This window comes from Salvelinus fontinalis, unplaced genomic scaffold (assembly GCF_029448725.1).
Source record: "Salvelinus fontinalis isolate EN_2023a unplaced genomic scaffold, ASM2944872v1 scaffold_0078, whole genome shotgun sequence".
In the NCBI taxonomy this organism is placed as follows: Eukaryota; Metazoa; Chordata; class Actinopteri; order Salmoniformes; family Salmonidae; genus Salvelinus; species Salvelinus fontinalis.
In genome coordinates, this window is record NW_026600287.1 from 349,268 (window position 1) to 366,285 (window position 17,018).

General features: G+C 45.7%; 1 protein-coding gene across 3 annotated transcripts in view; it reads left to right on the forward strand.

The window, feature by feature from the left end:
* The first annotated feature begins 4,015 nt into the window (after window positions 1–4,015).
* Window positions 4,016–17,018, forward strand: part of LOC129842953 (proline-rich protein 5-like) — a 71,856-nt gene continuing 58,853 nt past the window's right edge. Inside the window, exons 1-2 of one of the 3 annotated variants that reach the window (XM_055911671.1) lie at window positions 4,016–4,253; window positions 14,677–14,772. In XM_055911671.1, the coding sequence (XP_055767646.1) occupies window positions 14,744–14,772 (29 nt within the window). In that variant the 5' untranslated portion in view covers window positions 4,016–4,253; window positions 14,677–14,743. Of the gene's footprint in view, window positions 4,254–4,693; window positions 5,168–14,676; window positions 14,773–17,018 lie in introns of those variants that run through there. The other 2 variants (XM_055911670.1, XM_055911673.1) reach the window with 2 other exon arrangements.

The window sequence follows — 17,018 nt, forward strand, 5'->3', positions numbered from 1 at the left end:
GGCTAGACCGAGGGGCAACAAACACACACTGGGCTAGACCGAGGGGCAACACACACACACTGGGCTAGACCGAGGGGCAGCAGACACACACTGGGCTAGACCGAGGGGCAGCAGACACACACTGGGCTAGACCGAGGGGCAGCAGACACACACTGGGCTAGACCGAGGGGCAACAGACACACACTGGGCTAGACCGAGGGGCAACAGACACACACTGGGCTAGACCGAGGGGCAACAGACACACTGGGCTAGACCGAGGGGCAACAGACACACACTGGGCTAGACCGAGGGGCAACAGACACACACTGGGCTAGACCGAGGGGCAGCAGACACACACTGGGCTAGACCGAGGGGCAACAGACACACACTGGGCCAGACCGAGGGGCAACACACACTGGGCCAGACCGAGGGGCAACAGACACACACTGGGCTAGACCGAGGGGCAACAGACACACACTGGGCTCGACCGAGGGGCAACAGACACACTGGGCTAGACCGAGGAGGAGCAGACACACACTGGGCTAGACCGAGGGGCAGCAGACACACACTGGGCTAGACCGAGGGGCAACAGACACACTGGGCTAGACCGAGGGGCAACAGACACACACTGGGCTAGACCGAGGGGCAACAGACACACACTGGGCTAGACCGAGGGGCAACAGACACACTGGGCTAGACCGAGGGGCAACAAACACACACTGGGCTAGACCGAGGGGCAGCAGACACACACTGGGCTAGACCGAGGGGCAGCAGACACACACTGGGCTAGACCGAGGGGCAGCAGACACACACTGGGCTAGACCGAGGGGCAACAGACACACACTGGGCTAGACCGAGGGGCAACAGACACACACTGGGCTAGACCGAGGGGCAACACTAGTACTCATATAGCATGGTGCAGTGTGGCTGAACCACACATTAACCCTCCCCTGGTACCATACTTTTGGGTCAGAAAACACACACACGCAAACACATGCGAACACAAACACACACACACATTTAACTTCTAGTTCTAGAATGCTGTAAATCAATTAACCGCTCTTCACCTCCTTTCCCATGGCAACGGTAACTTGTCAGAGAAGCCTGCTCCTGAGCTCTGGGTTTTAAGCCTAAATGAAAATAAGAAATAATAACTAGTTGCTTAATTTATACTATGCAAACATAAACTCCTAGCTCTTCCAGATAAAGTACCAACTATGGTTTCATTCAGTTAAAAAGTGTTTATCTGAGAGAATTTAGTTTGGAAGTTCTCAGAAGAACCTCTTTAGTATTAAATAAATTTGATTTCATTCTGAACAAACCTACTTTGCTTGATGGTGAGCAAAGATGTGACAAATTAGTTAAAGAATTTCATGTCTCATATCGTTATGTTGAAATACAAGTATGTAAACACCCCTTCAAATTAGTGGATTCTGCTATTTCAGCCACAACCGTTGCTGACAGGTATATAAAATCGAGCACACAGCCATGCAATCTCCACAGACTAACATTGGCAGTAGAATGACCTTACTGAAGAGCTCAGTGACTTTCAACGTGGCACCGGCATAGGATGCAACCTTTCCAACAAGTCAGTTTGTCAAATTTCTGCCCTGCTAGAGCTGCCCCGGTCAACTGTAAGTGCTGTTATTGTGAAGTGGAAACGAGCTTCATGAAATGGGTTTCCATGGCTAAGCAGCCACACACAAGCCTAAGATCACCATGAGCAATTCCAAGCGTTGGCTGGAGTGGTGTAAAGCTTGCCGCCATTGAACTCTGGAGCAGGGGAAACACGTTCTCTGGAGATGAATCACGCTTCACCATCTGGTAGTCGGACGTACGAATCTGCATTAGGCAGATACCAGGAGAACGCTACCTGCCCGAAAGCATCGTGTCAACTGTAAGGTTTGGTGGAGGAGGAATAATGGTCTGGGGCTGTTTGTCATGGTTCGGGCCCCTTAGTTCCAGTGAAGGGAAACCTTAACACTACAGCATTCTTGACAATTCTGTGCTTCCAACTTTGTGGCAAGTTTGGGGAAGGCCCTTTCCTATTTCAGCATGACAATGCCCCTGTGCACAAAGTGAGGTCCATACAGAAATGGTTTGTCGAGATCGATGTGGAAGAACTTGACTGGCCTTCCAAGAAGTGTAGAGGCTGTTATAGCAGCAATGGGTGGACCAACTCCATATTAATGCCCATGGTTTTGGAATGAGAACAGGTGTCCACATACTTTTGGTCATGTAGTGTATAATGCCTCAACTCCCAAAACATAAAAACACGTTCCCTATCCTGGCACACACCAGATTTAACATTCAAATTGTACCAATCCTCTTTTAAGGAACAGGCTTCTGAAGGGAAATCTGCTGACAGTTTTCATGGATAATCTGGAATTGTAAAAAAAAGATGGAGGCAAACTTTCTTCTTTACTTTGAAGTCCCCAGTCCAGTTAATGATTCTGCAAGGTTAATGGGAATATGGCACAGTCACACATACCAAACCAGGCAGGCGGGGGGGGGGGGGGGGTTGTTGGGAATTTTGCCTTTTATCATGTTAATGATATCGGAGTGAGAGTGACTAACAAAATCAATGGGGGCCCCTGGAGGTCAGGGCCCCTGGACACATGCCCTGTGTGCCCAGTTGGTATTCGGCCATGATTACTACAAGTTTAGGTAGCTGGCTAGACTAATTTACCAATCTAAAAATGGTTAACTAACATGGATAATTGAGTGACTATCAGGAGCTGACATAACAAGAGAGAAACTGTTGATGCTCAACCAAATGTAGAACTTGCACCTTGTGTATTCTACTCTTCTAACTGTCAACAGGAAGTGGAGACCCCGACTGAGTTCTAAAAACAATTCAATACACTTTGGTCAGGTTATGTATGTCTCTTATGCCTGGAGCCGGCTCTGGCTGGATCATCAGGGTCAAACCTCAAATAAAGTGCTTGGCATGAAGAGGCTGGTTAAATATTCCTACCTTCCCCAACATACTGCATGCTGGTGTTCCATGTGGTTAAATATTCCTACCTTCCCCAACATAGTGCATGCTGGTGTTCCATGTGGTTAAATATTCCTACCTTCCTCAACATAATGCATGCTGGTGTTCCATGTGGTTAAATATTCCTACCTTCCCCAACATACTGCATGCTAGTGTTCCATGTGGTTAAATATTCCTACCTTCCCCAACATACTGCATGCTGGTGTTCCATGTGGTTAAATATTCCTACCTTCCCCAACATACTGCATGCTAGTGTTCCATGTGGTTAAATATTCCTACCTTCCCCAACATACTGCATGCTAGTGTTCCATGTGGTTAAATATTCCTACCTTCCCCAACATACTGCATGCTGGTGTTCCATGTGGTTAAATATTCCTACCTTCCCCAACATACTGCATGCTGGTGTTCCATGTGGTTAAATATTCCTACCTTCCCCAACATACTGCATGCTAGTGTTCCATGTGGTTAAATATTCCTACCTTCCCCAACATACTGCATGCTGGTGTTCCATGTGGTTAAATATTCCTACCTTCCCCAACATACTGCATGCTGGTGTTCCATGTGGTTAAATATTCCTACCTTCCTCAACATACTGCATGCTGGTGTTCCATGTGGTTAAATATTCCTACCTTCCTCAACATACTGCATGCTGGTGTTCCATGTTATTAAATATTCCTACCTTCCCAACATACTGCAGGCTGGTGTTCCATGTGGTTAAATATTCCTACCTTCCCCAACATACTGCATGCTGGTGTTCCATGCACAAGGCCAGGAGTTTACCTCTAGTCAGGAAAAGCTCCTGTCCCTAATGATGAAATGCTATATATATAAACCAGTGAAATTGACAGTCACATTTTAATTGTGTACTTTTAGAATCAACCTTTCTGCACTGTATAGTATTGTTTTATCCATGGTTGAATGACGATGTGTTTGGACACATTCTCTAGGCCTTAGTGTTAGTTCCATGACCCTAAACAAACATTCTCTCACCACAGCATCAGGCATTTATGACCTGGCTACTCAACAAGCTACACATTAAACCGGAGAGGGAGAGAGAGAGAGACTTTCTCATGCTCTATTTTCCCCCAGATACCTTACTGTTATTCTTTTATGGCCCCAGCATTGTAAAGGCAGATATTCCTGACCTTGGGAGTTGGACTTTGCCATGTGACATTCTCAAAACACTTGGTATTATAGAAGTGAAACAGAACAGCAGGTTGCTGATCATCATCGTCGTACCTCAAATATCTTCCAGAAGGATGATGGACAATCAAAGGTTGGTTGATTCTCTGATATGGTTTCTTCTTCTAAGAGGTTTATTTTGGGAGATCTTCCAATAACTCTTCATGCAGTCTCTTCACCAACTTCAAGCAACAGTGGGACTGAAATGTATGTAAAATATCTAGGTTATGTGAAGATCCTCAGTGGTGTGCTTTGACAAATCCATTGATGTTGGATTAGGTGGGGATTGGATAGTGGATCTGAAAACTTGCTGATCACCTGCATTTTGTCAAGAGAGTGCACAGTTGAATCACTGCTTTCTCTTTTATCAGCACTTAGTATAATGTGCAGGATTGTCTTTATAGCTTTATGGGATCATTAGGCTGAATGCTTTGGTTTTAAATGAATTAAACATTATACATTGTTGTTAGGAGGCGCCACAGACTGCAGATTTAACACCGCTTGTCTACTAACTCATCTTGGCGCTGGCACTCCTCCAGAACGCATAGCGTGGGACAGTCACTCATTTAGCAGTTTCTCCATGCACTCTCAGCACAGACAGACCGTTGGATATACTACGGTGCGCGCACACACAAACACACACACACACACTCTAGTCTACACACATTCCACACACACACTTGCAGACGCTCGTGTTACGCGGACTCCACTAGATTCAGTAGCAGCTGGCGCTGCGAACTCAAGTCAACAAGAGGAAACATCCACGAGTCGTGACATCCTCGGAGTCGGCTCCGTTTACACATCCGTACTCCACTCGCATACTCAGACAGACAAGGACACTGTCGGGACAGCTTCAGTTTTAGTGTCTACCTTTGCCAACTTTCTACAAACCAAGAAGAATTGAAACAAAGATTTTGATAGTATTTTTCAGTGCGTGTTGGAGCGCCTATATCTTATCTCTGTGGCATGTTGTAGCGCACCGCCAGAGGAAGACAGCGACCATACACGGTGGGTACCTTTATAAACCTCCGCTGTGTAGCTTATACACTTGATTTGCCTAACGTTAGTAGTGGCTGTCAACTCCGTCTGTAGCCATGATATAAAGTTGTCTAATGATACCGTGCCTTGTTATAAATAGATTGAATATATACCGAAATAGCGATGCAACACCAGAGCAGTAGCTTCGGCTGTCCAGACTGTCTCGGGGACTGTAGGTGTGCGTCCTCAGCGTTCCGGAGAGAGGTGAGACGTTGGCGGATTCAGGGACGCGGACAACCCCGTATGTCCATAGACCTTGTCCTTTGTATCTTTTAGAGGGGACATATTGATAGACTGTTGTTTTTTTGTTGACATTTTGACAATCTGAACGTGTTGGATGACAGAGACTGATGGAGTAGGGAGACAGTTGACGAACTCTGGGACTGGCAGGGACACCTCAGGGCTTCTAGCCCTCTTCTCCATGTATGGTGAAGGTCAGGTTATTTATTTATTTCACCTTTATTTAACCAGGTCGGCCAGTTGAGAACAAGTTCTCATTTACATCTGTGACCTGGACAAGATAAAGCAAAGCAGTGCGACACAAACAACACAGAGTTACACATGGAATAAACAAGCGTACAGTCAATAACAAAATAAAACAACTTCTATATCCAGTGTGTGCAAATGGCGTGAGGAGGTAAGGCAATAAATAGGCCATAGTAGCGAAGTAATTAAAATTTAGCAAATTAACACTGGAGTGATAAATGTACAGATGATGATGTGCAAGTAGAGATACTGGTGGGCAAAAGAGCAGAAAAGTAAAATAACAGTATGGGGGTGAGGTAAGTAGATTGGATGGGCTATATGGATGGGCTATATGGATAGGCTGTATGGATGGGCTATATGGATGGGCTATATGGATGGGCTATATGGATGGGCTGTATGGATGGGCTATATGGATGGGCTATATGGATGGGCTATATGGATAGGCTGTATGGATGGGCTGTATGGATGGGCTATATGGATAGGCTGTATGGATGGGCTATATGGATGGGCTATATGGATGGGCTGTATGGATGGGCTGTATGGATGGGCTATATGGATGGGCTGTATGGATGGGCTATATGGATGGGCTGTATGGATGGGCTGTATGGATGGGCTGTATGGATGGGCTATATGGATGGGCTGTATGGATGGGCTATATGGATGGGCTGTGTACAGCTGCAGCAATCGGCTGCAGCAAAGCTGCTCAGATAGCTGATGTTTAAAGTTAGTGAGGGAAATATAAGTCTCCAACTTCAGCGATTTTTGCAATTCGTTCCAGTCATTGGCAGCAGAGAACTGGAAGGAAAGGCGGCCAAAGGAGGTGTTGGCTTTGGGGATGACCAGTGAGATATACTTGCTGGAGCGCGTGCTACGGGTGGGTGTTGCTATGGTGACCAGTGAGCTGCGATAAGGCGGGGCTTTACCTAGCAGAGACTTTGGTCGGTACAAAGGGGATGGAGGTCTCATTTTTTTCTACTTCAACTTGATTTGATTAGAACAAACTTTAACTGATAAAAAAATGTAAAGAAGTAAAAAATTATGAAATAAAGTAGAGGTATTGGATAGAGGTTATGAACCTGGTTTAAAGGGAAGGGTTGTGTAGAGGATACGAACCTGGTTTGAGGGGAAGGGTTGTGTAGAGGATATGAACCTGGTTTAAAGGGAAGGGTTGGATAGAGGATACGAACCTGGTTTGAGGGGAAGGGTTGGGGAGAGGATACGAACCTGGTTTAAAGGGGAAGGGTTGGGTAGAGGATATGAACCTGGTTTAAAGGGAAGGGTTGGATAGAGGATACGAACCTGGTTTAAAGGGAAGGGTTGGATAGAGGATATGAACCTGGTTTAAAGGGAAGGGTTGGATAGAGGATACGAACCTGGTTTAAAGGGAAGGGTTGGATAGAGGATACGAACCTGGTTTAAAGGGAAGGGTTGGATAGAGGATACGAACCTGGTTTGAGGGGAAGGGTTGGGGAGAGGATACGAACCTGGTTTAAAGGGGAAGGGTTGGGTAGAGGATACCAACTACAACCCAGTTTATGGTAAGGGTCCTTGGGAAAGGGGTAAATAACTTAATTAAAAATAGAAAGTAGGGGATGGAAACTTATTCTTCAGGATACTGGAAGGGGAGTGGTGGTTTGTGATTTTTGAGTGGTGGGATGAATGGTTGTGGTTATTGTTGATTTTGTTTGGGAGACAGTCAAGAGGGACAGTACCTTTATATATGGGGGCCACGGGTAGATCTCCGGTCTGGATTGATCAATACTGCCATGTCATCAATGAGAATGAAACTGAGTGAATGTGTATGCTGTAGGTTATGTGAGAACGAGCACCTGTACAGGTCAAGTAGAGTCGGTCATCGGAGGGAATGATTGACATAATATGACTGTTAGGCCTGTATCCCCACTGCCCTTCGTTTGAATCCCAGTAAGCATTTTGATGTCTTTTGGACGTCTCTTTTTGATCCTCAGTCTTTTTAAAATCTTTTTTTAAATTTCAACCCCCAGGGATGTTGAATTTAGGTCCGGACCAAATCTGAACCAATCATAGACATCTATGTTTCACAAGTTTGGACAGCAGCGTACAGTACTTTAGTACAGAAAGGTAAAGTATACTGTACTGTATGTACTCTACTGAACTGTACTGTACTCTACTGAATTAAACTGTACTGTACTCTACTGAATTAAACTATACTTTACTGTAGTGTACTCTAATGTACTCAATTACTCTACTGTACTCTAATTAATTAAACTCTACTGTATTGTACTTGACTGAATAAAACTACTGTCCTCTATTGTACTGCATTCTACTGCATTCTACTGTGCTAAACTGTGCCGTACTCTACTGTGCTAAACTGTGCTAAACTGTGCCGTACTCTACTGTGTTCTACTGTGCCGTACTCTACTGTGTTCTACTGTGCCGTACTCTACTGTGTTCTACTGTGCCGTACTCTACTGTGTTCTACTGTGCCGTACTCTACTGTGTTCTACTGTGCCGTACTCTACTGTGTTCTACTGTGCCGTACTCTACTGTGTTCTACTGTGCCGTACTCTACTGTGTTCTACTGTGCCGTACTCTACTGTGTTCTACTGTGTTGTACTCTACTGTGTTCTACTGTGCCGTACTCTACTGTGCCGTACTCTACTGTGTTCTACTGTGCCGTACTCTACTGTGTTCTACTGTGCCGTACTCTACTGTGTTCTACTGTGCCGTACTCTACTGTGTTCTACTGTGCCGTTCTCTACTGTGTTCTACTGTGCCGTACTCTACTGTGCCGTACTCTACTGTGTTCTACTGTGTTCTACTGTGCCGTACTGTACTGTGATGTTCCAACTTGTGAAACAGCCTACACGTCTATGATTCGTTCAGAATTGGATCTCGTCCGCACCAACCAAACGTGTTTGGGGGCGGAGCTTATTAGAATAATATCCAGCATGCTATGCAAGTGTTTTGTTTTTACATTTTGGTCATTCAGCAGACGCTCTTATCCAGAGGAACTTACTGCATGTGATGGATAAGAGCAATAATATATATTTTGTTTCATTCTTCAGTTGGTTCCTCTTTCCTATTCAAATCTGTCTGACCGGGGGGGGGGGGGGGGGTTCTACGAAGCTGTATGGAATTGTTTTAAGAAGGTCGTACCAAGGATCACTTAGCGGTTTGATTTAGAATTTTAAGACCACTTGAAGTATATATATTTTTTACCTTACTGCTATTAGCCCATTCAAACGCATTGAATAACAGGTTCACTACATGGAACAACAGATGGTCATTACTGCTATTAGCCCATTCAAACGCATTGAATAACAGATTCATACATGGAACAACAGATGGTCATTACTGCTATTAGCCCATTCAAACGCATTGAATAACAGATTCATACATGGAACAACAGATGGTCATTACTGCTATTAGCCCATTCAAACGCATTGAATAACAGATTCATACATGGAACAACAGATGGTCATTACTGCTATTAGCCCATTCAAACGCATTGAATAACAGGTTCACTACATGGAACAACAGATGGTCATTACTGCTATTAGCCCATTCAAATGCATTGAATAACAGGTTCACTACATGGAACAACAGATGGTCCGCAAATAATGATGAAAAGGAAGTTTGTTCTGAAGTGTCTGTCCGATATCTGAGAGATAAATGAAAGATCAGGATTTTTTAATATATATATATATTTTTTTTACATGTATTTAACCCCTTATTTTTTGCACTAAACAGTCTCCATACCTCCATGTTTTTCAACTGGTACCATGGGACCTTCAGACAAGTCTTATGATGCCTGTAATATAATGCTTACTTATTATAATTGAGAATGTATAGCAGTTGAAATTTGGCCATGGAATCAATAACCGAAAAATACGTATTTTCAAATGCACCTGATTTCAATGTCCGGAAAATACATTATTTTCACCTTTCATTCATCACTTAAAATGTACCTGATGTCAACATCTGGAAAATAGTTTTAAAATGTACTTTCATTTTATTGGGATATGGTTGTCCTCTTAAATGTGAGTTTGATAGGTTTATAGAAGTTAGCATCCTTCCTCTTGACCTGATTTATGTTGATTTATACATTGCCTGTCCCCCTAGTGTTGCAGTGGCACAATGTAACCAGAAGGTGGAGACAAAGTTCAGGATCTCTGATTGAATTCGAATTGTCACTTTCTTTCTTTTTCTACTATTTGAAACATACTGTTTTACCTGCAGGCTGCACGCTTGGTTGGAAATAACACAGTTCAATATTTAGAAACACTGCACACTCCTTTTCAACTGGTATCTTCTGCCTGAAATGACCAATACCAGTATACAGCACTAACACTAGCTCATTATTATGACGTTGGGTGCTGTGGGTGGTAACGGTCAGGACTGAGTGCTGCCCTGGGTGCCAGTCAGTGTGACTGGGATGAGTGAGTTAGTGTTGGGTTTCCTCCTGCATCATCTTGGATCAGGCTTAGTTTTCACTTGGGGAACTTCCTGGTATCTGTTTACACAGTGGTGATGGCAGGGAGCCCACTCATGTTACTACTAGAGACCAGATGGAGGAGGGGGCAAAGGTATAGAGCGAGATGAGAGAGGGGAAGACTGGAGGGAGAGAGAGAACAATAGAGAAAGTGAATCCTGGAGCAGGGCCAGAGATGAGAGGCAGCAGCCGCAGCCCAGATGACAGCTCCATACCAGGGTTTGTTCCTGGCACTAGAGAGGATGGATGGAGACCTGTGGAATCGCAGACTAGAGCAGCATACTTTAAGCAGGGGATCGGCTGTAAAGCTGCTATGTGCCTGTCGGCTGTTCTGTCAGCTGTGACTGTGTGATGTGGTGTCCAGGACTAGAGCCTGGGACCGCGGCCAAGTCTGACTTCTGACTGGCCATTGGCCCAGAGTGGCAGGTGGAGCAGCGGCTGTAGCCAGTAGCCAGACAGGTGACAGGAGAGGCCAGGAACATCAGAACACTCCATGGAGCAGAGTTGAGTCATAGCTGAGTCATCCTAGTGACTGGGGCAATTCAATCATTTTTAATGAAGTTCTACATAAATGATTTACTATACATTGCCTGTATTTTTAGCAAGAACATTGTGAACAAAGGAACGTCATATGTAGTTAGCCTCCTCCCTATAGTTACACTAGAGATGCCCTCTTCTGTTTTAGACTCTGTTGAAACATCCTCTTATCGGACTTATTCTGATGGCTCAGTTCATTGGGTCTGATTACTGTCTGAAATATGAATGGTTGAGAATATAGAAACATCAAGCACGTGTGATGTTTTGAGGTTTGAGTCGGGCACATCCTCGGCTACCTCGTTCATTAGGACCTGTGGGTTGTTTTATGCGGAGGATCTCAGCACCTCTTTAGGGAGTTTCATGGAAGAGGATCCAGTGTCTCACTACAGTGTGTGTGGTGACTACACCCCTATTCATTTAATTATTATATTTTATTGGGTAAGAGTGCTGAGCTACCGCCTCTCTGGCATCCGTCAGAAGGTACCCAGGATACACCCTGTCCCCCTCCCTCTCTCTGTCTGCCTTGGAATATATTGACGTCTCTGGTTTGATCTCCAAACCTGTTGGATTCCAGGTTCTCTATGACCTCCATTGTGATGAGAAACAGACGGACGGTCAACTAGAAGACGGTATTTAAGTGTATGATGTAAAACGCCTGATGCCTCTGAAAGGAAGATGAACTAGTGGAGCTAATATTGTCGTGTCAGACCCTCGCTCTGAGTCTCTGAGAATGGAAAGTCCACATCTCTAAGTAAACCACTACTAAAAGATGTTTCCGTGTGCCATCTGCCATAGTAGAATGGCCCCTTTATTTCATTGGACTTGTTGACCTCAGTTCTTTGATCTAGTCGACAGAGACACACGCTGGTCTCACGGTGGGGTGTCAATCATTCTGCATCATAGCCTTTTGAACCCAGTTCAGGCTGTGTTGGGGGCTGTGGTGGGGGACTGTGTTGGGGGGCTGTGGTGGGGGACTGTGTTTTGGGGCTGTGGTGGGGGGCTGTGGTGGGGGACTGTTGGGGGCTGTGTTGGGGGCTTTGTTGGGGGGCTGTGTGGGGGGCTGTGTTGGGGGGCTGTGTGGGGGGGCTGTGTGGGGTTACTGTGTGGGGGGCTGTGTGGGGGGACTGTGTTGGGGACTGGGCACAGCAACCTAAAACACACACAGTCACGGAACACAGATTACAACTGAGGAGAAACAAAGAGGAGAGGAGGAGAGGGTCGCACCCTAACCAACTGTTGGTTCTCTGAGAGCGTCGCACACTAACCAACTGTTGGATCTCTGAGAGCGTCGCACACTAACCAACTGTTGGATCTCTGAGAGCGTCGCACACTAACCAACTGTTGGATCTCTGAGAGCGTCGCACACTAACCAACTGTTGGATCTCTGAGAGCGTCGCACACTAACCAACTGTTGGATCTCTGAGAGCGTCGCACACTAACCAACTGTTGGATCTCTGAGAGCGTCGCACGTTTACCAACTGTTGGATCTCTGAGAGCGTCGCACCCTAACCAACTGTTGGATCTCTGAGAGCGTCGCACGTTTACCAACTGTTGGATCTCTGAGAGCGTCGCACGTTTACCAACTGTTGGATCCCTGAGAACGTCGCGCGCTAATCAACTGTTGGATCTCTGAGAGCGTCGCACCCTAACCAACTGTTGGATCTCTGAGAGCGTCGTGCGCTAACCAACTGTTGGATCTCTGAGAGCGTCGCACGCTAACCAACTGTTGGATCTCTGAGAGCGTCGCGCGTTTACCAACTGTTGGATCTCTGAGAGCGTCGCGCGCTAACCAACTGTTGGATCTCTGAGAGCGTCGCGCGCTAACCAACTGTTGGATCTCTGAGAGCGTCGCACGTTTACCAACTGTTGGATCTCTGAGAGCGTCGCACGCTAACCAACTGTTGGATCTCTGAGAGCGTCGCACGTTTACCAACTGTTGGATCTCTGAGAGCGTCGCACGCTAACAAACTGTTGGATCTCTGAGAGCGTCGCACGTTTACCAACTGTTGGATCTCTGAGAGCGTCGCACGTTTACCAACTGTTGGTTCTCTGAGAGCGTCGCACACTAACCAACTGTTGGATCTCTGAGAGCGTCGCACACTAACCAACTGTTGGATCTCTGAGAGCGTCGCACACTAACCAACTGTTGGATCTCTGAGAGCGTCGCACACTAACCAACTGTTGGATCTCTGAGAGCGTCGCACACTAACCAACTGTTGGATCTCTGAGAGCGTCGCACACTAACCAACTGTTGGATCTCTGAGAGCGTCGCACACTAACCAACTGTTGGATCTCTGAGAGCGTCGCACGTTTACCAACTGTTGGATCTCTGAGAGCGTCGCACCCTAACCAACTGTTGGATCTCTGAGAGCGTCGCACGTTTACCAACTGTTGGATCTCTGAGAGCGTCGCACGTTTACCAACTGTTGGATCCCTGAGAACGTCGCGCGCTAATCAACTGTTGGATCTCTGAGAGCGTCGCACCCTAACCAACTGTTGGATCTCTGAGAGCGTCGCGCGCTAACCAACTGTTGGATCTCTGAGAGCGTCGCACGCTAACCAACTGTTGGATCTCTGAGAGCGTCGCGCGTTTACCAACTGTTGGATCTCTGAGAGCGTCGCGCGCTAACCAACTGTTGGATCTCTGAGAGCGTCGCGCGCTAACCAACTGTTGGATCTCTGAGAGCGTCGCACGTTTACCAACTGTTGGATCTCTGAGAGCGTCGCGCGCTAACCAACTGTTGGATCTCTGAGAGCGTCGCACGTTTACCAACTGTTGGATCTCTGAGAGCGTCGCACGCTAACCAACTGTTGGATCTCTGAGAGCGTCGCACGTTTACCAACTGTTGGATCTCTGAGAGCGTCGCACGCTAACAAACTGTTGGATCTCTGAGAGCGTCGCACGTTTACCAACTGTTGGATCTCTGAGAGCGTCGCGCGCTAACCAACTGTTGGATCTCTGAGAGGCACGCTAACCAACTGTTGGATCTCTGAGAGCGTCGCACCCTAACCAACTGTTGGATCTCTGAGTGCGTCGCACGCTAACCAACTGTTGGATCTCTGAGAGCGTCGCACGCTAACCAACTGTTGGATCTCTGAGAGCGTCGCACGCTAACCAACTGTTGGATCTCTGAGAGCGTCGCACGCTAACCAACTGTTGGATCTCTGAGAGCGTCGCGCGCTAACCAACTGTTGGATCTCTGAGAGCGTCGCACGCTAACCAACTGTTGGATCCCTACTGAGACTTGGTAGTTTATTTTCCTATTGTAGTGCTGGGTGAATGGTAGTGCAACAGGGGAAGAGGCCTTGGTACATGTATGCCCCCTGTGGGTTATTGTGGAATGAAGTCATATATGTATATACAAGTGTGAAGTGTATGAATCGGAGTTGAGATGAGGCGACTATGGGAAGGCAATAATAGGAAAGGTTTAATACAATGCGTAAAAAAGCGGAGGAATTTTGGATTGCAATAAGAGTTGATGTAATGAAATGCATTGGAACCATTATGACATCTGACAGCATGGGCCACCTCCATTTTAAAGTTGTACACTTTCTTCTTCTTTTGTGTTTGAAAAAAGTGAAAAGCTAATATTGGTGATTTACCGCCACCTGCAGTGCTGGAGTCCTGAACCAAATCCTGGGTGTCATTCATTTATTCTGGCCACTAGATGGCGGGGATATAGCTTAAAGCCATTTATAAACCATAACACACAATTTGAAGAAGATGACAATGCTCTGATAATTGGTTAGAGCATTGGACTAGCAAGTTCGCATCCCCGAGCTGACAAGGTACAAATCTGTCGTTCTGCCCCTGAACAAGGCTGTCGTTGAAAATAAGAATTTGTTCTTAACTGACTTGCCTAGTTAAATAAAGTTAAAATAAAACCAGGTTATATCCAAGTTGAGTCCTCTAACCATCTCTATGGATAGAGCATGTTTTGAACTGTGTGTGACTGGTGTGTTTTCTTGTTGTTTGTGAAAGATGCTGGCTGGTCCCTAGGTCAAGTTCAGTCTGACTCCCACCCCTCACCTTTGACCCCTCACCTCGGATGGAAGAACGCACCCATTCCTTTAGGAGGTGAGAGACCACAAGTCACTGCCCCTCTCTCCGTGCACACACAGACACACACACACACACACACACACACACACACACACACACACACCAGGGGCGAAAATCTGAGATCAACCTTGGAGGGGACAATTACATTAAATTTTCTCAAGAGCAATTCCTGAGGGGGACACCAAAAGTAGTGCTGTAACACATAGCATACGTTGTTAAATGTATATTGAGGAACCATAATTCCTACAACTGGATAATTGATAGGTACAGTAGTTAACTGAAGGGTTTTCCCAACTTGTTCAAATGTTTAAATCATTATAATTCTACTACTAATAATAGTTATAGCAGTGCTCCTTACCAGTCCAGTATGTATGCAGGTATTCGTACTTACAACCAGCAATATCAAGAAAGGTCAGTAGGTGACAATGGTACTGTACACTGTATGGGTGTAGTTTTCATAAATACAATGAACATGGTGTGATCACATCTAAAAGAATCTCCATTGAGAACCATCACAAAGTTGGTCTCCGTATTGAATTGACCTTTTAATTGGACTTTTTCTGATACATTTATATAGTCATTAAATATGTCCACCTGGCCTGAGTCTACAATATCTTTGCAAGAACAAAAAGCTTAAAATAAGTAGTTCTAAAAGCAAAATAACTACTTCAATGAAAAACCCAAATAAATCAAACAAAATATCCTTCAGTGTCTCAACTCAGCCAGTGTCTCAACTCAGCCAGTGTCTCAACTCAGCCAGTGTCTCAACTCAGCCAGTGTCTCAACTCAGCCAGTGTCTCAACTCAGCCAGTGTCTCAACTCAGCCAGTGTCTCAACTCAGCCAGTGTCTCAACTCAGCCAGTGTCTCAACTCAGCCAGTGTCTCAACTCAGTCAGTGTCTCAACTCAGTCAGTGTCTCAACTCAGTCAGTGTCTCAACTCAGTCAGTGTCTCAACTCAGTCAGTGTCTCAACTCTTCAAACAGCAGCTATGGACAAGTATGTCGCACAAAGTAGGCCATTTTAAATAAAATAACATGAAATAAATCATTTGTAAGTGTCCTGAAAACTACTAAACAAAAGAACAAATATCAATTACACCAGGGGTTCTCAAACAGGGATCCATGGACTAATTGCAAGGGGTCCGTGAAATAAAAAAGTGTAATGAATGTAGTCAGTACCACAAGGTTTCCAGTAAGTTTACATATAATATAGAGGGGGTGGAGGTCCCTGAGGACTGCTCAAAACCTTGCCTGCCTTGCCTCAAAATATGCAGGGGTTCCAGTACCCCAAAAAGGTTGAGAACCACTGCTATACACACTACTGAACAAAAGAACCGAGCATATGTTTGCGGGTTTCCTCAACAACACATCAGTTGCCACTTTCGCAATGCCCTCGCCTGTTGTCTCCGACACCCTGTATAGCCCAATAAACTCCTTGTGAGGGACATGGTCATGGTCAACATAACGCAGACAGACACTCTCCTGTTCAGCACCAGAGACATCTTGAGTACCATCAACAATTAATGAAAATTGTACAATCGGAAGAGACCTAATCTCAGCTGCAATGCCTCGAATGACTATTGGCCATGATGTTCAGAATTTCATTCTGTGCTTTGGGGCCTGTGTACATTGTGGTACGCTCTGTTAACCACTTCAGTAAAATGGGATCATCCTCTTCTGCCCTAAGTTTCAAAATCTGGTATAAATTCCCACTGTCATCCGTGTGGCCTCTAAAGGCTTGTCCCTGTCTTACTACATGCCGCACCGAACTAACAATTTTCATCAAGCAATGCCTTGCGTCATCCAGCTGTTTAACCCACGCGCTGGACATAACTGGACACTGATTGGATTTAGCTGGTGTGCTGTTACAATTACAAAGTGGCGGTGGGTTTGGCAATTTTGATGTGCTGTGAATTTTTCAATGCCTTTTCTCCAGTTCCTAAATCCTGCACTAATGAAGGCAGCATCAGCTCTTTGGCCAAAAGATGGCTGGCTTGAAAACCCTTGGCTACAGTGAAAACACAACACTCCTTTTATTGATGGATTATAATGTAGCCAGGGGAAATCGCGAAACCATCTCTCTTGAAACGTCAACACTCTGTTGGCAAGAGTTTGCGGTTCTATAAATTGTGGGTGTGGCTGATATGGTTTTGTGCCATCACTGTGGTAACTGGACAATGCTGTGCCACTGTCCCCTATACTGGTGCTGCTGGCAACAAGGGTGACACTTGGTCCTGCCGTGGCTGTGACACTGTCCTCTG